The sequence below is a fragment of the Juglans regia genome, chromosome 11, assembly GCF_001411555.2.
Source record: "Juglans regia cultivar Chandler chromosome 11, Walnut 2.0, whole genome shotgun sequence".
Classification (NCBI taxonomy): domain Eukaryota; kingdom Viridiplantae; phylum Streptophyta; class Magnoliopsida; order Fagales; family Juglandaceae; genus Juglans; species Juglans regia.
In genome coordinates, this window is record NC_049911.1 from 5059037 (window position 1) to 5081929 (window position 22893).

Here is a 22893-nt window from a genome sequence, read left to right on the forward strand (position 1 = left end):
CTTATCAGTTTGGACTAATTGAATGAAATTAAAATTTCCATTTCATTGACAAAAATTAAAAACTTGAAAGGTAAATAAATTAAGAGAAGAAGGCATCCACATGGCCTCGTTTGTTTTCACAATTTATCTCAACTCATCTCATCTAATCATTATAACTTTATCAAATTTTTATTTAAAATAAAATAAATAATTCAACTTTTTTAAATTCTAAAAATAAAATAATATTTTAATAATATTACATTTAATTTTTAACTTTAATCTCAATTTATCACATCTAAAACAAACTAGGCGTAAATAATTGCATGGTTTTTGGACAAAAGTCTGGCTTTATCCAATTCCAAGTTCTTTTGGACAATGACCTGGATTTATTCCGATTTGTGGTTAAGAAAAATGAGGTGGAAGAATGGTTTTGGGTGGTGGTAAAATGATTTCTAAGGTCTAGAAACTTCAACATTTATTTATGAAAAATTATTTATTAATTACGAGTCCGCACATTCCCTCTAAAAAAAGTAGAAAAAATTTAAGACACATGAAAAAAATCAACTCTTTCATGATAGACTCAACATTTTTTAAAAAGAATACGTAACGCTTACAATCTCTAAGATCATATCTACCATTACTCTTAATTCATTTGATGAGATTTTGCAAATTTTGGATTTGGTTGTTGGAAGAGGAAATTATAGTTTATAATGAATCTGATGAAGATGAAGGGTTGACAAATAGTCGGGTAGCACAAGGGCTGAACATAAGAACACGTTTCTGCGGTTATTACTTTGTTCCTTCCATTTCTTTCTTCAATTGAGACAAAGATCTGATCCTCTCCATTCGGGGTTTTTAACAGAGAGACATGAATTGGCAATTCATTTTAACAAATACTGAAAAAATCACCTAGAATGCTTATACAATCAAGACCACCACGGGTAGCGATTATGGCTTGAAATTTATTCTGGGGTCTTTTCATTTGGGGGTGGAAATGAAAGATCCAACAAAGAAACCTGCATCTGCTACACAATGAATATTATGCAGAGGCTGACAATAGTCCATTGTGCCGGAGCAGTGCCTCCGGTGAAGGTTCACGCCCACGGAATTCCACAAATACCTGGATGCAACAACGTTATATTGTTATGGATATCAGATAAGAGTCTAACAATGTAAATTCGACTAGAAGGGTATCATTATGATGCAGCAAGTAATTGAGATCAAGCCATCCATGCGTCTTTCATCGGGAGAGCAAAACAGAGAATCTATTTTCTAACCTCTAGGGGCGCTTTGCCACCTCCAAGTGCAAGGATAGTCTCTCGGAACTTGTGCCCTGTTTCTTTCACAGCCTGTTGCAAGACATAATCACGCAATACGTAAAGCATGGTAAAATAAGCACATCTTCACAATGGAGCTCTGACTGCTATGATTTCTGCCAAAAAATATCTTCAGAAAGCCTTATGGCAGTATTTACCAGAACTATAATACTTTGCACATATGTCATTCCAAGGCTAATGCATAGTGTGAATACTGAATACGAACTTAATGTTGATGACCACAACAACACGTTTAGTTCGGGCACGTTTATCCTGAAGTCCTACGAGGATTCTCCAACATGCCATGACCATGCTATCACCTAATATACAACCCACAAATTATAGGTAGACATTCATTTTCTGTTATAAATAACTTTCATTAAATTCGAAGATAACCCTCGATCCACATTAGGCGACATATTTGCACATTCAGAAATACAATAGGCAATGTAACCACATTGTCAATAAGGTAAAACCAAAAACAGAGATCAATCAAGTGCAATGTGGTCCAACTCGGACTTGATGTATTTTGGGTAGTTTTTCATAGGCTTTTTGGGTCATTAGGAGCTCTCTAGTATGGGCTAGGTGTTTTAGTGATACCCCATATGATATGGATAAGGGTAGGTGGTGTATGGGATCCCACATTGCTTGGGAAGGAGAAGTTCTTGCTCTTTATAAGGTTCTAATGGAGCTCCAATTGTATCATTGACTAGTCCTTTTGGTGTATAGGCCATGTGGTTTGGGCCTTCTATTAGAGCGTTACAAATGGTATCAGAGCCTATCCCAACCAGAAATGTAGGACTTGAGCCGTGCCACCTATAATGGACAGGCTCGACGAGGACGTCGGGAATTTAAGGGGGGTAGATTGTGATACCCCATATGATATGGATAAGGGTAGGTGGTGTATGAGATCCCACATTGCTTGGGAAGGAGAAATTCTTACTCTTTATAAGGTTCTAAGGGGGCTCCAATTGTATCATTGACTAGTCCTTTTGGAGTATAGGCAATGTGGTTCAGGACTTCCATTGGGGCGTTACAGTTTTCTTGTATACATCCAGTGTACTTGGCTACTCCTATTGATATATATAATATTTTTACTTATAAAAAAAAAAATCAAGTGCAATGTGGAGAGAACTCGAGTTTAGAAACTATGTTCAATATGCAAAAGTAGAACTATAGTACATGATAAATTACATTAAGTTGCAAAACATTGAAGGCCAATCCTTCCAGACAGATCTTCCCAACATACCTTGCTGTCATCCAGTCCAGCATCCTCGAATGCAGAGAAGGCATCTGCTGACAACACCTCAGCCCACTGCCAAACGCAAAGATAATGCTTTCAAAATAATTCAAAAGAAGCAAGAATGGTAACGGGAGCAACCAGTAAAAAGCATGCCCACAGTTCAAAGAGGGTTCACACAGTATGAGAAAGAGAACTCTGAATATCACAGGAATAGATAATACCTTGTAACTGTAGTATCCAGCTGCATATCCACCTAATATTGGCAAAAAGTTGAACAAAGAAAGGGTTAAGGTTGCAGCTAAGTGAAAATGAAGCCTAAGTCAATGCAGATACGACGGAGAAAAAACCTGCAAATATATGGCTGAAACCACAAAGGAACTTGTCTTCTGGTAGCGGAGGGATCACTTGTGTTCGTTCAGAAACCCTCCTATCAATATCATAGATGGATTCTGACCCACCAGGAACATACTTCGTATGCAGCTCCAAATCTAGATTTGCAAATCTTAACTGCAAAAATTACAATAAAAATTTGAAGAAATCTTATCAGTAATCTAAGAATTACTTGCTATATTAATTGTCTCATCACTCTTCTGATGCCAAACACTTGTTTGGAGTTGTCTTAGATTACAAGACCAATCGCAAATAACAATCAACAATGTTAAACTCCCTGCTACTTAATGCAACAGCTTAGAGACAAAATTTCTTGATTACATGAGATCAAACCTTTCTAGTGCCCACTCAAGCCCCAGGCTCATCCTATATCCTTCTTTTGAAATTGCAGGTGAATTTAACAATTTTTAGGGAACAGAACAAATTGACCAGGACAGGGGGAAGGTGACCAAGGCTCTGGAAACACCACCAAGCCCACCAAAATATATAACTATTTGGCTTCCCTTATCATTCATCATGTATACCAAAGCGTGGAAAAGGTCAATGCCACCCTGTGGAAATAAGGTGTTCGAAACTTTTAATTTAGCAATTCACCAGTATAAAGTTGGATCATTAATTGGAATGATGAAGGGATAATATCTTTGCTCAATGGTCAAGCTAATGGATGTTGCAATTCCATACAGGTTGCTCGTTATGCAGCATCACTCTCAAACTCCATGTAAAAGCATTCTAAAGAATTATAATGGTTTTAACCATCCTCTTTCCCTATGGATCTTATTCCAAAAATAACCACAGCTCACCCTCCTATACTTGCACGCAAAATCACACTTGGTTAAGTTACATGGTTTTTCACTAAGTTACTTGAAGCTCACAGATCATTTAGTACTAGCACAGGCATGTGAACTGAAATGGAAACCCAATATTTAATCCAATTCACACCAGTAATACAAAATGATATAACACAAATAAAGGGAAAATACATGGAAGGAAAAAAAATAAATAACACCAACCAAGCACACCGACCTGACGAAGACTTAGTGAGCCGGCACGAAAAGTCCTAGCTGCAACAAGCTTCAAATATACTTCTTCAGGGAGACTCTCCCCAGTTTCGTAATGCTTTGCAATGGCCATCAAAGTATCCCTAAAGATATCAACAGAAAATATGAAATATAAAAGAAGATATGCATTCAAATTCAAATAACCTGCATATGGTTGCATGATACCACTACAACAGAGGAAAAAGAAGTGTATATTTGGCTCCTTAAACCATGAGTAAGGTCTAACAGAGGAAAAAAAAACACATTAGGGGTAAGAACCAAGCACCTGTATCATGCATATCAAGTACCCCTAACAGCTAACACCATGCAACAAGGTAGTTTGAAGTACAATATGAAACACTTTCGTTGAAGTACAATATGGAGGTATTCACAGGTTATGAAAATCTACCGCACCAAAGCTAAGGATCTATGTCAACATAATTACCTGTGATAACACCAGTTTTCCATGAACTGAGAAGGTAATTCAACGGCATCCCACTCTATCCCCCGAATACCAGCAACTAGACCCTCATCCTCCTTGGTCAGCATATGCTGAAGAGCATGACCAAATTCATGGAAGACAGTCTCAACCTGCATAATAGCCATTATCGAATCTGACAACAAATTAAAAAAAAAAAAAAAGCTGCAGAACCAAGAATAATCATCCGTAATTTTCCAATTTTCCAGCAAATAACACACGGAACTGACAAAAAAATATATTTCAACTCAACCATCTAGTTAAGAATAAAAGCAGTTCATCCTTCCGGTAGACTGATTGTGGGGAAACCGTCTAGCTCAAAACTAATATGGTGGGTTTCAATAATGCACTTGTACTAATTATTAAGAACCTGAAGCAGTAATTGGTTCTAAAATATTTGTAGTTCTGTTATTAGTAATGTGCTTAATCTATTTAAAGTTTAATAAGATGATGTGAGGTGAGGGTTGAATTATAAGATCATTTAGGTATGTATTAAATGAAATCATAAAACTTGTAACTGGTATAGGCCCAGATCAATGCTATGAGCTGTTCTGGTCTTGCAGCTAGTACCATTCTCTTGTGGAATCCACGGAGAAAACACATGTTTCTCTCATTTCCCTTCTTTCCATGTTTTGGCTTTGTTCACAAGGATTCCCTTTTAAATTATTACATACTTTAGCCAGCGTACACACAAACTTGTAGGTAATAGCATTAAACAGCATATCACAGTGACAGTTCCTAACACCTACATTGAGATAGGCAAGAATTAACTCAGCAGCCTGGTGTGCATGTGTCAAGCCAAAGCCAAGGGCAGGCCTAGACAGTCTGTTTGTCAGAATTTTACAAATTACAGATAATATTCTAGAACCCAATGCAACTGAGATTACCTCACGGAATGTCATTAGGCTTGGTTTGTTTCCCACTGGAGGCGATTGATTGCACACCATGTGGGCAACAGGCAACCTTACAGAGGAACCATCACGTGACAGCACGCGACTTCGACCAACAACCTCATCCATCCATGCACCTCCCCTTTTCTCAGATGGTCGGGTATATGGATCAAAATAGAAGTATGCAATGGGACTACCTGAAGAATCTTTGACACGATAGAATCTAACATCATTGTTCCAAACCTGAAATAACAGTCATTTTAATGGGATGTGAAATTAGGATCTAAATTACAGAAACCAAAAGAAAAACATGATGAAGCAACCTTTTCTTTTGGAAAAGTATGGAGGAACTACAATATACTACCGGAGCTAAACCATCAGCTTTCTCAACCTCAATTCCAAAGAGTGTATCTGCAAGGTTAAACAGGCCATCCATAATCTTTGGCAAGGAGAAGAATGGGCGCAGTTCTTCCTGTAGAATAGCAGGGAAAATTTAGTTTCTCCACAAGAAGATTAATACTCATTCAACTATACCCAGGGAACTATATATATGTGTGTGAGTGCAAACACATTAATGCATGGGTATAGGGATCCATACACATACAAAATACCCCTACAAATTTTCAACTATAGAAAAAACAGTCCGAGTTTTGTATTATTATCTCTTTGCTCCTTGGGTTTTTCAATTTTATCATTTTGCTCCTGTGTTCTAACAATTTTATCAATTAGGAACCTTCATCAGATTTCCCTTAACTAATCTAATAAATGCAGATGTGGCATGCCGCATGACTGAAAAAATAATAAAAGTTAAAATTAAAATTTATTTAAGAAAAGAAAAGAAATCACTATAAAAATACTTCAGAAAAATTACAAATAAAAAACAAATGAACACCCACAGAAATAAAAGTCCAAGATATTTTCAGAAAAATAAAAATTTATAAAAATTGGACACAAAAGCTCAAGAAAAAAAAAGATAAAAAAAACTAAAAGAATTAAAAACACATATACATAAAATCATAAAAACTCCAAAACCTAAAAATCAAAATATAAAAAAGAATATGGGAGTGTGGGGGATGGGAGAGCCTCCCTCACCCTCCGCAACTATGCCCCCCCCCCCCCCCCCCCCCCCCCCCCCACAAACACAATTGGCTAACCCAAAATGAACCTTGGCAGAATAAGCCACACCTGAGCTGGCTTGGGGGGGTAGGCCTCAGTGGCCCACCCAAGCCAACCTAGGCCAAGCCTAGTTGGCCAAACCAAGTATTGAGGGAGAGAGGCCGTCCTGTTCCTCACGATCCAGGCAATGGTTGGGTGGGGAGGGCACTCCCCTTCTCCAGCAACCACTGTTCCTTCATTTTATTTTATTTATTTATTTATATTTAAGGTTTTTTAGATATATTTTATTCTTTGACTTCTAAGTTATTAGATTTTTCAATTTTTTACTTAAAAAACATTTATACTCGGGAAAAAAAAAACAATATTTACATTTCTATTCTATTTTATGTGACATGTGGCATCAAGCATCGGTGCGTTTGCAGGCATAACAGACAAATACATGTAGAATATACCCTCCAATGTTTTTCAACTATAGAGAGAGAGAGAATGTCTAAGAATTGGTTGACCAGACAGATCCTCATCTCCATTTAACCTGAAACAGTTGTAAAATTGCAATATCCAAAAGACAGGAGAATTATTTACTTTCAGACAGTTAAGGGAGTAGATCTGAATCTTTCAATATATATATTTTTTTGATAATTAATAAGAGTTTTAAATAGGCATAGCCCAAGTATACAGGAAGTATACAAGAGGATTAGAAATATAATTTCAAATATAAATTGGATTAGAAATGAATACACAAATGTAGATCCAACCTCGTTGATGTCAAATTTTGATTCACGAAGCCTCTCACTCCAAAAATTGACATCCCAATGGCTCAAATCATCAGCTTCTACAGCACCTTGAGTCTTGGCAAAACATCTAATGTCATTCATATCTACAAGGATCAAGCAAAAGGTCAAGTCCTTGGATACATCCAACATAAAAGATGTGTTGTGAAAGACTCGCATTAAGAATGAAATCTTGTGTTGACCAAAGAGATCACAGGCATAAAACATTACAAAACTTGAGCTAAGAAAAGCAACTTTTTTTAAAGTCTAGAAGACCAGTTTTCTAAAGAAGTCTAGAAAGCTAGAGAAATGGGAGAAACTTTTGCTCATTTTCTTCTTCTTGCTAGTTGGGGTTTTCTTTTCATATATTTTTCGTTACTTGGGTCACAATGCCCTGTGCTTCTAATAAAATTATGTTACTTATCAAGAAAAGAAAAGCAACTTCATTTGAGAATAAGAGAACATTATAACCAAAATTCTAACTTTGCAATAAGTGGAACAGTTATGCTTAATTTATGTGCGTAAAGAAACATGCACACATTCCAATTTCATACTGAGCAAAGTTTCAGTTCACAACATGGCATCTGATGATCTGAAGTACATATTTAAATTAAATTAAATTAAATAAATAAATACCGAGATCATGTTTCCAAGACAACAGAAGAATTTAACAAAACAATGGAATAGCCAAACTGGTTTATATACTTCCATGCAGTAAAGCATATTGGGAATTAAGTTTCACTAATGCTTCATAAGATCATTCAAATAGTAATCTATTTACAACCATGAGTAAACTATGTACAGTGCACTACCTTGAACTGAAGCATTCCATGAAGCACTGCGAAGTTTTTCTAGAAGCTCTTCTGCTTTTTCAACAGTAGCCATTTTGGTTGCCATGCTTACCTGATGAAATATATTTCAGAAAGTCGATAAAAAAAAAGTGATGTTAAAAGATAGTAGAACATACCTCAGCATAATTGTTATAATTAAGAAGCTTAGCCTTCTCCAACCTAAGTTTCAAAATCTGGTCAATTATTGCCGTATTATCCAAATCTCCGTTTGAGGCACGTGTTACATAAGCACGGTAGACTTCTTCACGCAAAGATCGATTTCGAGCATGTTGCATAATAGACATAAAAATTGGACCATCCAGCGTTATTATCCAAGGCCCATTCTCAGCATTAGCATTTTCATAACCCTGTGAAATAAATAGAGATGCATTGGCAATGATAGATAAGATAAAAACCAATCCAGTAGAATTGAGAAATGAAACAGGCATTTGTAACATTCTGAACTTTTGAGGTTTCTTTCTTTCTTAAGTCATTGTTTTTATGGGCGGGGGCCATAGTTTGTAATGGGCTAAGGGCCCATGACCTTCTACTTTCTATTGTAACCTCTAGCTAGGTGTTCCTCATATATACTTCCTATGTACCTGGGCTTTGCCTATTTCTATGAATATAATTTTTTTATTACCTATCAAAAAAAAACTTTTGAGGTTTCTAATTTCGGAAAGTTAGGGTTCACAAATAAATTGGGTTTCTATTTTTAGAGAGTGAATTAGGGTTAGATCTAAAATTAGGCCCAAACCCACTAGACACCATGTAAGGATGAGCAAGCCCAAGCATCATCCTTGCCAAACCCATATAAGCCCATGAAAGTGAGCCCGCATATGTTATACTCGAAACCTACTTGCACCACACTTCTAGTTGCAAGCACAAGTCTAGTTCTACTCCAACTACAAGTCACCTATTTCTACTCCAATCACAACTCCCAAGACAAACAAAACTCCCCACGCAACCACAACTCCTAGGGCAACTATGACTCCAAATGGCATTCAAACACTCCACTAAACCCATAACACTAGGATTACCACACCCCTTGGACACTACACCCTCCAAATTCTATTTATAGATCCCATAGGACAGCCCACCTACCATTACATGAGCCCCAAGCACGGCCCCCTCCAAGGCCACGAAATTCTCTTATATTTTGTGCTAAAACCAAAAACCCAAAGCCCCATAGCCCTCCCTTGCTACAATACTCACACCACACCCCAAGCAAGAGGATCAAGATCCAAACCAGTAACATACGGGTCCAAATTTAAGGCTTAAAGCGAGTATTTTATTGTCTTTATATTTGTTTATTTTTATTTTTATTTATTTTATCATTTTAAATTTTGTGTTAACAAATAGATTAAGTTAATGATTTCTTTCCCTTAAGTGAAATGAATGTTTTAGATATGAAAAATTCTACTCAGCAGCCCTACACCACACACCTGCTTTTATTTTTTTATGATATTTCTCTCCAGGGTCTTTTTCTCTCCGTACGCTTTAGACTTTTCTTGTTGTCAATGGTGCTTGGAGGTTGTTGACGGGGTTTATCTGTTAGAAAAATGAACTCTTTTAGTTGTTTAGCTATAGAGTCTAAGGTTTTTGAGGTGAGAAGACCTGGGGGTAGGGTATCCATTACTGAGAAAGGATGGAAAGGAGTGAGCTGCATATGGTTGGGTTTAGAGACTATCAGTTGGGTGGCTAACTCACTGGAGGCTTGTTTAAAGGCTGAGAACAAAGGCTACTACTCAGCTCGGAGGGAAGGTGACAGAGGCCTTACAGCCCAGCGTTGCTCTAACTCTCGTGGCTCATATATGGCTTTGGCTGTGTATGGGGGGGGAGGGCGCAGGAGCTACATTCTTATACCTGAAGACAAGGCAGGAATGGGGTGGAGGAAGATGGTGGTAGTGTTGAAGGATATGGGCAGAGTAGCTGTCCAGGGGAGAAACCCATCGCCTGAGATGGTGGAAACTTGGCCATCCAAGTCATACAAGGAGGCTCTGGAGGTGCCTCGAGCTGTGCAGCGCAATGTGATGGGAGGCTTGCAAAAGGGATTACCTCCTCTTTCGGCAGATACTCAGTGTGGAGTTGGTATTGGCAGAGGGGTGATGGGACCGAAAGAAGAAAAAATTCTGATGGAGTTACGTGAAGTGCAGGAATCGTTGGGGGAGCTAACTAATAGAGTTGGGGAGTTAATACGGTGCGTTGAGGGTTATGATCTGGAAGGAATGGGCTCGGGTTGCCATGTGGGCCTTGGGGACACGGATGGTGGGCTTAAGGGCCAAGGGAAGGGCTTAAGGGCCAAGGGAAGGGCTTAAGGGCCTTGGGGAAACGGGATGCCATCTGGAGGAAGAAGAAGCAGGCCGCAGGTGGCCCGTCGACGAGTGGGCCTGAGCCACCGTCACCGGAAACGACGCAATCGACTCCGTCTAAGGTCGCAGAGGCAACGATGGACGTTGCATCGCCGGTGGGTACGGAACCAGAGCAAGTAGAAGAGAGTTACGACGGCCTCTGTACTCACTATGGACCGAATGCTGCACAGACTGTCACGATGAAGGGTATCGGCGCACAGACTTCGTCGCCGATGTCAGAGGAGCCGTCGGCGAGCAGCGACAAGGTCATAGAAGGTTCGGGACTTATACGTGAAGTTGCTCTGGCTACTGTATTCGAGCCTATGCCTTCGAACCAGACACAGACAGCCCCGAAGATGTGTTTGGAGCATGCTGAACCAGACACAATTAGCCCCGATGATGTGGTTGAACCAGACTCAGTTATGGGTGGGTCAAGACTCACTATCTTGGTGGGAGCAGATTCTGTCGGTGGAAAGGAGATGGGTACCAGTCAGCTGAGCATTTATGGGGACTCTGGGGGCAGAGAAGAGGAGGAGATGAGTAGCCCGATACCCTTACAGATGCTTCCACCTCATATTGCACATCGAGCATCAGATTGGGTACTAAAAAAAGTAGAGGAGTTTCATGGTTGGGTGGGGATTTCCTGTGAAGGATACGAAGACCAATTCATGGCTCTCCTAGTAGCCATGGAAGCTGGTCGCTCCATGGTACTGAAGTCGGCAGCTAAAAAGGAGAGAGAATTGAAAAGATTGCAATGCTCCATTAACTATGATAATAAGGAAGGAACCTCGGGGAGAGATAGAGCAAAAGGGAGGGATGTCTCTCTTGTTAATGAAGCCTAAAATCTTATCTTGGAAGGTGAGAGGGATCAATGATGTGAATAAACGAATACTTATTAGGTCCCTTCTCCGTAGTTGGAAAGTAGACATTGTTTGCCTACAAGAAACTAAACTGGCACTTATTTCTCTTCGTACTATTAGGAGTTTGTGGGGCGGTTTGCATGTGGGATGGCTGTATTTACCGTCAAATGGAACTTCCGGGGGCATACTAGTTATGTGGGACAAAAGGGTGGTGGAAAAAATGGAAGATTGCATGGGGGATTATGTGGTGGCATGCTCTTTTAAGAACATAAGGGGTGGTTATCAGTGGGCTTTTGCAGGCGTCTATGGGCCTAATTTTGACCGGTCTCGAAGGCTACTATGGGATGAGTTGGCTGGTATCTACAGTTTATGGGACTTACCTTGGTGTATTGGAGGTGATTTTAACGTCACCCGTTTCCCGAGCGAGAGATCAGGTGGCTCGGGTTTCAACTCACCAATGGTAGATTTTTCTAACTTCATTTCCGAACAGAATTTACTAGATATTCCTCTTGCAGGTGGTTCATTCACTTGGTCTAACAACCGAGAACTTCCATCTTGGTCGAGGATAGATAGATTTTTAATCTCTCCGGAATGGGAGGCACAATATCCGGATCTCATTCAGAAGAGACTTCCCAGGTTGTATTCAGATCATTTCCCCATTCTTGTGAATTGTGGGGGCATCAGAAGAGGCCCAAGGTATTTCAAATTTGAGAACATGTGGTTGAAGTCAGAGGGTTTTCTGGACAGAATAAGACAATGGTGGTCCTCTTACCATTTTAATGGTAATGCTAGCCATAAGATGGCTTGCAAGTTAAAGTCTTTGAAAAAGGACCTGAAGAAGTGGAATATACAAGAGTTTGGTAATGTGGACAGTCAGAAATCTGTTCTAATGGAGGAGCTTAAGAATATGGAGGGTGTGGAAGAGGAGAGGGTTTGCACTGAAACCGAACGGGCCCGCAAATCCCAAGTGATTGCGGACATTGAACGGTTGTCTCTTTTGGAAGAAATATCGTGGCGTCAGAAATCACGAGCTTTATGGTTAAAGGAAGGGGATAGATGTACCAAGTTTTTTCACCAAGTGGCCAACTCACATAGGCGGTACAATACTATAGATACTTTGTTGATAGATGGGGCGGTCTCTTCCAACCATACCAAGATCTCATACCACATTGTCAATTACTATGATAAGTTGTTTTCGGAACAATTTGAGTGGAGACCGAGACTTGACGGGTTGGTGTTTGATGTTCTTGACCCGCAGGTTGCGGAATGACTCGAGAGGCCATTTGATGAGGTAGAGGTCAGGTCGGTGATTAAGGGTATGGCGGGTGATAAAGCCCCAGGTCCCGATGGCTTCTCCATGGCTTTCTTCCAGACATGTTGGGATGTGCTTAAAGATGACATTATGGAGGTTTTTCATGAATTTCACAGAAGCGGGCGGTTTGAGAGAAGCCTTAATAGTACATTCTTAACACTCATTCCTAAAAAGCCCGGTGCTGTAGAAGTGAAAGATTTTCGTCCCATTAGTTTGGTGGGTGGGCTATACAAAATTTTATCCAAAGTATTGGCGAACAGACTGAGTAAGGTGATGGAAGGCTTGATTTCGAAGCCTCAAAATGCATTTGTTCAAGGTAGGCAAATCCTTGACTCGGTGCTTATAGCCAACGAATGTCTGGAGAGTCGTATTAAATCGGGAGAGCCGGGACTCCTTTGTAAGTTAGACATGGAGAAAGCTTACGATCACGTCAACTGGAGTTTCTTAATTTATATGCTGGAAAGATGCGGTTTTGGCTCTAAATGGTGTTCTTGGATCCTGCATTGTATTTCCACGCCTTGTTTCTCTGTTTTGGTGAATGGCACATCCAAAGGTTTTTTTAAGAGCTCTCGAGGTTTGCGACAAGGAAACCCTCTTTCTCCTCTTCTCTTTGTTTTTGTAATGGAAGCTTTCAGCAAGATGATTTCAGGGGCGGTAGAGGGAGGATTCATATCAGGATTCTCAGTGGGAGAGGCAAGGTCAGGTTTGCTTAACATCACTCACCTTTTGTTTGCTGATGATACACTAATCTTTTGTGAGGCCAGACGGGAGCAAATCCGAGCTTTGAGAGCTCTTTTATTATGCTTTGAAGCCGTGTCAGGTTTGAAGGTGAACTTGGCTAAATCAGAGGTAGTGCCAGTGGGACATGTACCCAATGTGGAGAGTCTGGCATCCGTCTTGGAGGGTAAGATAACTCAGCTGCCCATGATACATCTTGGCCTTCCATTAGGTGCGGCGTTCAAATCGAAATCTATTTGGGATGTTGTAATAGAAAAAATGGAGAGGAAACTAGCTGGTTGGAAGAGGATGTACTTATCTAAAGGGGGCCGGGTGACTCTCATAAAAAGTACTCTGTCTAACTTACCAACATATTTCCTTTCCTTATTTCCGCTCCCTGCTAAGGTGGCTCATCGCATGGAGAAAATTCAACGGGATTTCCTATGGGGAGGGATCAAAGATGAGTTTAAATTTCACTTGGTGAAATGGGCCACAATTTGTTCCCCTATCAAAGAAGGAGGTTTGGGTATACGGAATTTGAGAACTTTCAATCAAGCCTTGCTTGGCAAATGGTTATGGAGATATCACCAAGAACGGGAGGCCTTGTGGCGAACCGTTATTGCTTTGAAGCACGGGGAATCTTGGGGAGGGTGGTGTTCTAATGCGGTGAGTGGACCTCATGGAGTTGGGCTTTGGAAACACATTAGAAGAGGGTGGGACACATATGCAGCACTTACTTGCTTCAAAGTCGGCAACGGATCTAAGGTAAAGTTTTGGCATGACTTATGGTGTGGTGATCGGATGCTCAAGGATGTTTATCCACAAGTTTATAGCCTAGCAAGAAGGAAAGAAGCTTCTATCGCAGATCTGATTATCTCTTCCAATGGCTCTTCCCAATGGAACCTCACTTTTCATAGAGATGCACAAGATTGGGAGATGGACGACCTTTTGGCCTTTTTTGATTTTGTGTATTCCACTAGTGTGTCGGGGGAAGGAGAAGACAAGATATGTTGGCGTCCATCTAAGAAGGGAGTGTTCACGGCTCGCTCTTTCTACCACTCCTTAAACTTGCACAACTCAGTCCCGTTCCCATGGAAAAGCATTTGGAAGACAAAGGCACCTCTAAAGGCAGCTTTTTTTGTATGAATAACATCTTTGGGGAAGATTCTTACCATAGATAACCTAAGGAAACGTGGCATTATCGCTATAAATTGGTGTTACATGTGTAAGAAGAGTGGTGAGTCCGTTGACCATCTATTACTACATTGTGAGGTTGCCATGACTTTATGGACAGATGTCTTAGCACGGGTGGGGTTAGCGTGGGTGATGCCGGAAAGGGTGTGTGATTTTTTAGCCTCTTGGAGAGGTATTAGGGGCAACACTCAAATTGCATCCATATGGAAGATGTTACCTATTTGTCTATGGTGATGCATTTGGAGGGAGCGGAATGCAAGATGCTTTGAAGATCAAGAAAGATCAATGGAAGAGCTTAGAATTTTGTTTTTCAATACTTTACTCCATTGGTCGATTGTAATTGATTTTCATGGCAGGTCTTTTCATGAGTTTCTTGTATCTCTATGCTAGACATTGTGATCGTGTTCATGTATATGTCCCATGTACTTGGACACTCTTTGTCTCCCTTTTGATCAATAAAAATTTGTTTACCGATCAAAAAAAAAAGATTTCTTTCCCTTAAAACCTTCGTATACTCTATCCACTTAGTCCCCGTATTAGTTTCGGTTTCCAGTTTGAGATCAACTCCAATTCAAACTCTTCATACCCTCTCAGAAACTGTATCCACGTAAGAGTAGGTTCCTAAAGTTTAGGCAACTTCAAATTTCAGCCAATCTCCTAAGGGTTCACGTTGTTCCCTCCCATCGCCTATAAGAAACTCACTAAGCCTCTGTGTTGCACACATTGAAATAACCAGAGAAACCACAATTCCGCATAAGCCTTATTTCTGCCCAGCCATCGCCGACCACCCTAGGACGTCGGAGCACAACCCACGGCGCCAGAAAACGCCGGCCAACCCAATCCCGTTGAAACCACCCTTTTCCGGTAAGTCCCCGACGAGATCTCTTCCTTCCCGTGATTTTCACTGTCTCGGTCTAACTCCCTCACTCTCTTTCTCTCTCTCTCTTGCATCGCGCCACTGCCCAGAGGACCCATTTGTGTTGTCGGTCACTTCCAACCACTCCAGAGCCGCCGTCGCCTCAGCCTTCTTCTCTCGGTGAGCATCATAGAACCATTTCCTTCATTCTGTTCAACTCCTCTGTAAGCAATGAGAATGTTCCCCCCCCCCCGGGTAGCCTATAATTTCCCTTATTTTCCCTTATAATCAGTTTTCCCATAACACCCATGCCCCTTTAGGATGATTTCCCAGAATACCCTTTGCTCATAGGCCTCCGTAAATCCTACTAAAGAGACTTTCTTTATAATTTCAGTGTAGCCTACAGTGCCTATGGGAGACTTCATGTTTTAAATTTGTGCATTACGTTGTCTGTTTTCCTATAAGGGCTGGGTGAGTTTTATTAAACATATGATTTAAATTAGATTTGCTTTAAGTGTGGGCTGTGTTGTAAGAGTTATTGCTAAAAGGGTCCACATTTATGGTAATCAGGGGGAAGTTTACAAACCATTTTACAGCAGCAAGTCTAAAGGGATTTTAAAGTATATTTTTAAAGTATTTTTTTTAACTATTGTTGGGTCCATTATTTTGTTAATATTTCAATTGACTTTAACTAAGATTTTTATAAAATGATTAAGTTATGTTTAGATAGAAGTCAAGGAATATGTGATGAGTTTTGAATAAATACTATTACATATGATTCCAAGTATTTAGAATGCTATGACACATCTTTCTAGAAAGGTTAGTGATGATTAGCACTTCGTATAGGTAACGCGCTACAAGTGGGAAATCAGGAAGCAATGCTAAGAGGTAAATAGTATGATCATATAAATGCATGCGTACTGTGAATATTATTATTATTATGTATGAAAATGTGATGTGCTTATGATTGTTAACTAAGCTACGCTAAGAGGCAAGTCAAGATTAGTTTACCTTTCGATCTTTGATGAAATATGAGATTATGCTTGAGTGAATGAATTTGTTGTTTGATTCATTTAATGTTACTAAATCCATATGAAAGCCATGAAATGTTCAAGTGGTAGTTCAAAGTCAAGTATGCCATGTAATAGTCAGATTACGCAAGCCATGTTCATGAAACGCTTAAGTTATATATGCCATGTTTATGGAGTACTTAGATCATGTATGACCATGTTCATGTAGTACCCGGATCATGTATGCCTTGGAACGTCATAAAACATTCAGAGCAGGTTATGTAATATCACGTTATGCTATGCCACGTACAAGATTATGCCATGTTAGAAATGTTCATGAAGCCTAATCAAATCTCATGCATTAAGAAAGATAAGAAATGTAATGGTGCCATGGACTCAAGCGTGGTTAACCACAATGCCAAATAAGTGAAAACACGGACACAATGTGTTTAACTTCATGTTAAGACATGATAACCAATATATTATGCATTTACAATTACATGTTTTGATTATATATGCTTCCGCTTATGTTAATAACAAAAATGTATGCTATGTGAGTCTGTATTGATATATGTATGTAAAATCTTTCAAGAAGTCACGTTACGTGTTTGATTGAAATCCATGAAGCTGTATGTATGTTATGAAGAGTATCATAGAAATTAAATGTATGTTAGGCAAAAATTATATTTTACGGTATGATGTACTACTTACTGAGTATTCAACTCATTATTTTTGTGTGTCTTCTTGTTTTTCTTCCATGTCTAATTCTCACAGATGATGTCTATGATGATGAAGAGCTGGATGGCCAGGAATAGATCTAGTACAAAGACTTATGAATGAATAAGTGATATTATCACAAGAATTAGATTTCTTTTATGTCATTTATAGGATTAGTTTATGTTCTTTTTATATTTCGTTCAGTTTCCAAAACAATCATGTTCAATTCAGTTTTAACGTTTTGATGAATTTCAATAAATGAGGTGTTTCAGGATATGAATCTCTTTACCGGGCATTATGTTCTAAAGGTTAGTAATATCTCTATCCTACGGGAAGGTGGTGTTACAAAACCACTTAGCCAAGCCATGTACTCCAACCCAACCTTTGGATCAACCTCTTCCTTTAGGTAACTCTCTCTCTCTCTCTCTCTCTCTCTCTCTCTCTCTCTCTCTCTCTCTCTCTCTCTCTCTCCCCTTTTCTCTTTTAATGATAGGCATGTTAGACAAATTCCATGAGATCATATGAAATTATGGAAACTCGGATTTCATAAAGGGTGAGGAACTAGTAAATACACATGCTATAATTAGGCTTTATGGCATTAGAATGCATCTTTATACATGGGATTGGACAAGCATACATATAGGATGATTATTTGAATAAAATCATGCATATTTGAGGACCTAGACCCACACTTTTGATGGTTTAAACATAAGACAGATTTTACAAAGATAGATCATGAGCAATTCAGGTGACATGTAGTATAGGCTTGACCATGGATGGATGCATTAAGCTTCAGATTATATGAACTCAAATTACTAAGTGTTAATAGCATCAATAGCCATAGGTTTGCTAGACAAGATTAGGTTTGAAGATCTTAAGAGTACATAGGTATGAATTATGATGAAGGATGATGGACTAAGAGATTAAACTGATTAAATATGTAGTCATGTATTGCTTATTGAGTATTCAACTCATTTTTTTGTATATTTTAAATGTTTTAACCACCCCAGGTTACGGTCATTGTGAGAAAGCAGCTGTAGGAAGGGGCTTGACTCAGTGAGACAAAACAGAGGCCTAGGAAGTTTATGAGATATTTAGTTTTCTATTTTCAGTCATTAAATTTATTTTGTTAAGCACATGAGAGTTGAATGATTTTGAATAACTGTTTCTGCAGACTCTCTGAAATTTCAGTGAAGTATGTTTTATTATGGAATCTTTTATACCGGGCTTCTACGTAAATGGTTTTAATGGTTAGTAGTATTCGACGTGCCCTAGATTTCAAAAAATGACATTATTCTTAAGCCTAGGGGAACAGGGTGTTACAAGATAAGCACAATAAAGGGATTTCAACAAGGACTACCTTAGACACTGCTGTCTGTGCAGCCAATCCAAGAGCAGTAGCAGGCAATCCTTCAATTTCTTTCTTATCCATAATTAGTTTTTCAAACTTCTTCGTGGCATCCAAAACATTCTCGTCAAATTTTTGAGATAATCTTTCCAATTCCTGAAATGAAATCATGGTGAAAAGCAAGTAATGGCAAAGCCATGTAGCAAAATAAACTAAAATGACAAAAACCATCATTATTAATCCTATTTGGTACAAGTCCAAGTCAATAGTTCGATACTGGTGGTTTCCACTTTTTTTATAATTAAAAGATTGTATTCATTGAAATAGGCATAGCCCAAGTGCGCACATCCACTATTTCCATATTAGAGGAGGAGGAGGAAGAATTACAGTATTCTAATATAATATCAGTTAGTTACAACCTCTACCCTCCTCACCCTTCTTCCCAAAAAAAAAAAAAAAGTAAGAAGAAGAAGAAGAAGAAGAATAAGAAGTGAAGAAGAAATAGGAGATGCTATTTTATGAGCTTATATAAAAGATTCTCCTACAGACCCAACAAAGGCCATGGCACATATTAGCATATAATTGTAGCTAAAGGCCTATCCTATTATCATGATTAGATACAAAGCACTTCCATGTGCAATTGTGTTATGTAGATTCTAGTACACACACACACAGACAGAAAGAGACAGACAGAGAGAGAGAGAGAGAGAGAGAACAAGAGCTGACGACTTGATGCAAAAATTTACTTAAAAATGGAAAAGTAGCTTAAAGAGCACCTGCTCAATTTTGTTAAATTGGTCTCTTTTATCATCTTCAAGAGAAACACCATTCAGAATCACTTCCCTTAACTGTACTGCATGGGAATAAGGTCATTTGAAGTATCAGACAATGCAAGTTGAACCCAAAACACGTAGAAACATTTAATTAATGATAGAAATGACAGTGTAGATGATATAGTTTCAACACAGAACTAGGTTGCAAAATAACAGTGTCTTGTTAAAAAAAACTCATAAAGCAAATCAAGATTAGACTGACAAAGCTAGGTGGTACAGGCATAAAAAATGGAATCAAGTAACAAAGATAGGATATGCACTTCAGTCAAGATTCAAGATACAGTTAAGAAACCATGTCAAGTTGGCTTTTTTCCAATCATTTCTTTTACTCCTCTCCTTCCATACCCAACAACCTAATCAGCAGCCCATCATTCTTTTTATTCGTGCTGGGTGTCTGGGACAAAGTCTCAACTAATCAGCAGCCCAGCATTTGATGTAAGGATGTAAGTATTTAAACAAACTGAGTCACGAAGCCTAACATAGTCAACAAAAAAGAAAAATATTTTTTTCAAAAGTAGAAAAACAGAACAATATTAATAATGGAAGGTATGGATGCTATTTCACCCACCCTTGACAGAAAGAAAACCTGCCAGTGGTACCTTTTTTCCGTCAACTTGTGAACAGGTAAAAGTGTCTACCCAAAAAAAAAAAGACAAGAACCAAAAAGGAGAAAAAGACAGATAACAAGGTTGAGCACACATATACAACAAAAGAAGAGGGAAGAAAACAGGTGCAGATACCCTCCCCACTAAACATAATATAGAAAGATTGTTATGATCTTGAGGGCATATATACCCTCGCCACTAAACCCTCAGAATCAGAACATTCCAGAGACATTGGTTAAACCTTTAACCCTCAAGAGTTAGGATCATAACAAAGATGTTGGAGATGCTCACATTCCACGATACGTTTATGAGCATCACTCAGTGACTGCCAACCAGGAGATTCTTGAATAGCTTTAAACGCATTGTAAATTGCTTTACTTTGTCCCAACCTCAGCTGAAACTTAACCTTCTCTGGCTGTGAACGACAAGTAAACAATGTTATCACTCAACTAAAGAGTTCCATAACATTGAAAATGAAGGCAGAAATTCATGGGCCTGAAACAGATCCGATTAAGTTCAAATAACAGTTTATCTGAGAGAAGCTACAAGGGAAGCCTAGAGTGAAGACTAATTGTAACATTTTCTGGCACAGTCACCTGCGAACTAAAGAAGAAACCGAACCCTAAAGCATTGACCTCTGCATTTTGATTCTAGATTTTGGGTTTTCCTTTATAATGACGGAATAAAAAAAATATCCAAGTATTCACGGCTCAAAGGTCCAGTCACCCACGAACTAAAGAAGAAATCGAACCCTAAAACATTGACCTCTGCATTTTAATTCTAGTTTTGTGGTTTTTCTTTAAAGTCGGAATAAAAAAATACCCTAGTGTTCATGGCTCAAATGACACAACAAGCATATTCGTAAAAGATCATATAGTTACCTGAACTTCTTCAATGGCAGAACGGAGCTCGGGAGAATCCTTGACAGCTTTCAGATGATTGACAATCCCCCAGACCACAGTCAAACGGTCTACAATCTTCTCCAATGGCTCAACCAACTTCGGCCATGAAGGCTCCACTTTGTGCTCCAATTCCACCAAATCATCCTCCTGCAGAACCCATTATCGAAAACAAACAAAAATCAAAGCCCAGAACCAAAACATTATTAAGCTTAAAAAAAAAAAAACAACAACAACAGACAAAAAGGGAAAAAAAAGGACCAGCAACCAAAGGTCCAAAACTGAAAAAAATAAAAAAAATAAATAAAACCCTAAACAAACAAAGATAACACTAGAAATCCAGAAATCAAACAGAACACAGAGAACCCAAAGTCCAGAAACAAGACAAAACGATCAGAACACGAACCAAACACACAAAAATAGAACAAACCCAGAAACCAAAACTCAATAAAAGAATCAACTACAAAACAAAACATACAAGCTTCTTCAAGAGGGCACGGATCCCGGGGGAGACGTGTTTGGCTTCAACGACATCGAACGGGGGAAATTCAAAATCTAGAAGAAGGGGGTTGGCTTCGATGGGTGGTTCCACAGCCGAAGTGGCGGCCATTGGTAGAGAAGAAAGCGAAGAGCAAGAGTGAGAAAGCCAATGAGCTGTACAAGTGGGCCTGTGGAGTGCGGGGAGGCAGGAGGAGAAGGAGAAGGAAGAAGAACAGAGGTGGCAGGGACTGGATTTGGGGAATTGTTTGGGAGATGAAAGGGGAGGTGGAGTGCGCTTTAGTAGCGGGTTAACTGACTGGGTGACAGAGATGCGTGAGGCCAACAACGTGTTAACTATTATTGGAAGAAGGGCTCCTAGTATTCGTCTCTTTGGTATCGCAGATGCAGCCTTCATTTCGCTTTGTTTCCTATGACCTTGTCTACTTTGTTTTGTTCTTCGTTTACTTGGAAACAAACTAGAGGCTGCATCACGTGATTGGTGCTCTAGGTGGCACTTCTGTCGCTGTTGGATGATTTAGTTTGGTTCCTTGATTGCATATTTAGACCTATTTTAATATCTAAAAACTCAACTCTCAAATCATTAAATTCATCTCAACTTAAAACTCAAGACTGTGCAAATCTCCGAGAATTCTGACTTCGTCCGACCTCCGCTCCGATTCTAACTTTGATGGAACTAGAGTGATCGGAAATTGAAGTCGAAATCGAAGTGGCTCTGAAAATTTAAACAGTGTCAGAGTTGGAGTTCGAAGTCCAGGGGGACTCCAAATTCCGACTCTGAACTCTGAAAGCTTTAAAAAAATATAAATGCATCTATGTTTTTTCTTTCCTAACTTAAATGACGGCGTTCCATTTTAGTAGGAATGACATCATTTTGCTACATAAAGAAGAAGGCGTTGTTGCCTTTCTTCTTCATTTCTTCTTCCCTCTCAGTTCTCACCGTGAGTTCATCTTCCTCTAGTATAGTGTAGCGGTAGATTTCTTCACGTAGTTGTCGCCGTAGTGCCGCACCACCATTTGCCTTATTGTCGTCTTCACACCGCCTGTTGACATTGTGTTTTGTGGGCGTAGGCAACTCTACACAGATAGTGTCACAATGTGAATTATTTGGAGCTCCCGGTAGTGTTCCAGTGTGGCTTTACGATGGTGGTTCATACGTCCATGATGATGAATGAAAAATTAAGTATAGGAGAAGTAAAAAGAGATGGACACTAAAATTTACGTAGTTCAACAATATGCCTACGTCTACGGGGGTTTGGGAAGGAAAGTCTTTACTATAATATATCTGTTTACAATCACTCATGGATCCTCATATCTCACTGAACAGAGAAGGTTGGAGCCATTCATCAATATATTTTCATCGATTCCCTCTTCATCTGTCCATCTCCATCTATCTGTTGATCATCTAGGGCTCTCATTTTATATGTTTGTCTAACCCATTATTGTGGATGCCAGTCTGCCATGAGGTGGCAGATCTACCTTGCATAAGTCTTTTTGCATTCTTCTCCTGACCCTCTGACATTTGCAGCCCTTATATCGCTCTTGTCTCCCTCTTGCCTCCCTCTGACATTTGTAGCCTTTATATCCCTCTTGTCCCATTCTTATCTCTTCTTTGTCTTCCTCTTGCCTTCCTTTGACATTTGC

At 39.2% G+C, this 22893-nt stretch overlaps 1 protein-coding gene across 1 annotated transcript; it reads right to left on the reverse strand.

Annotated features, from left to right (window-relative positions):
• Positions 1-664: 664 nt before the first annotated feature.
• LOC109013226 (probable cytosolic oligopeptidase A) lies at positions 665-21653 on the reverse strand. Its single transcript, XM_018995240.2, has 17 exons — positions 21230-21653; positions 20734-20901; positions 20144-20267; positions 19191-19267; positions 18427-18570; positions 8187-8417; positions 8032-8122; positions 7205-7326; positions 5698-5805; positions 5331-5576; positions 4411-4556; positions 3952-4069; positions 2886-3045; positions 2760-2791; positions 2545-2610; positions 1257-1328; positions 665-1099 (listed from the first exon to the last, which is right to left on the reverse strand). Exons 1-17 carry the CDS (start codon positions 21644-21646, stop codon positions 1019-1021), a joined length of 2403 nt encoding a protein of 800 aa, XP_018850785.1. The 5' UTR covers positions 21647-21653; the 3' UTR covers positions 665-1018.
• Between the last annotated feature and the right edge of the window lie 1240 nt (positions 21654-22893).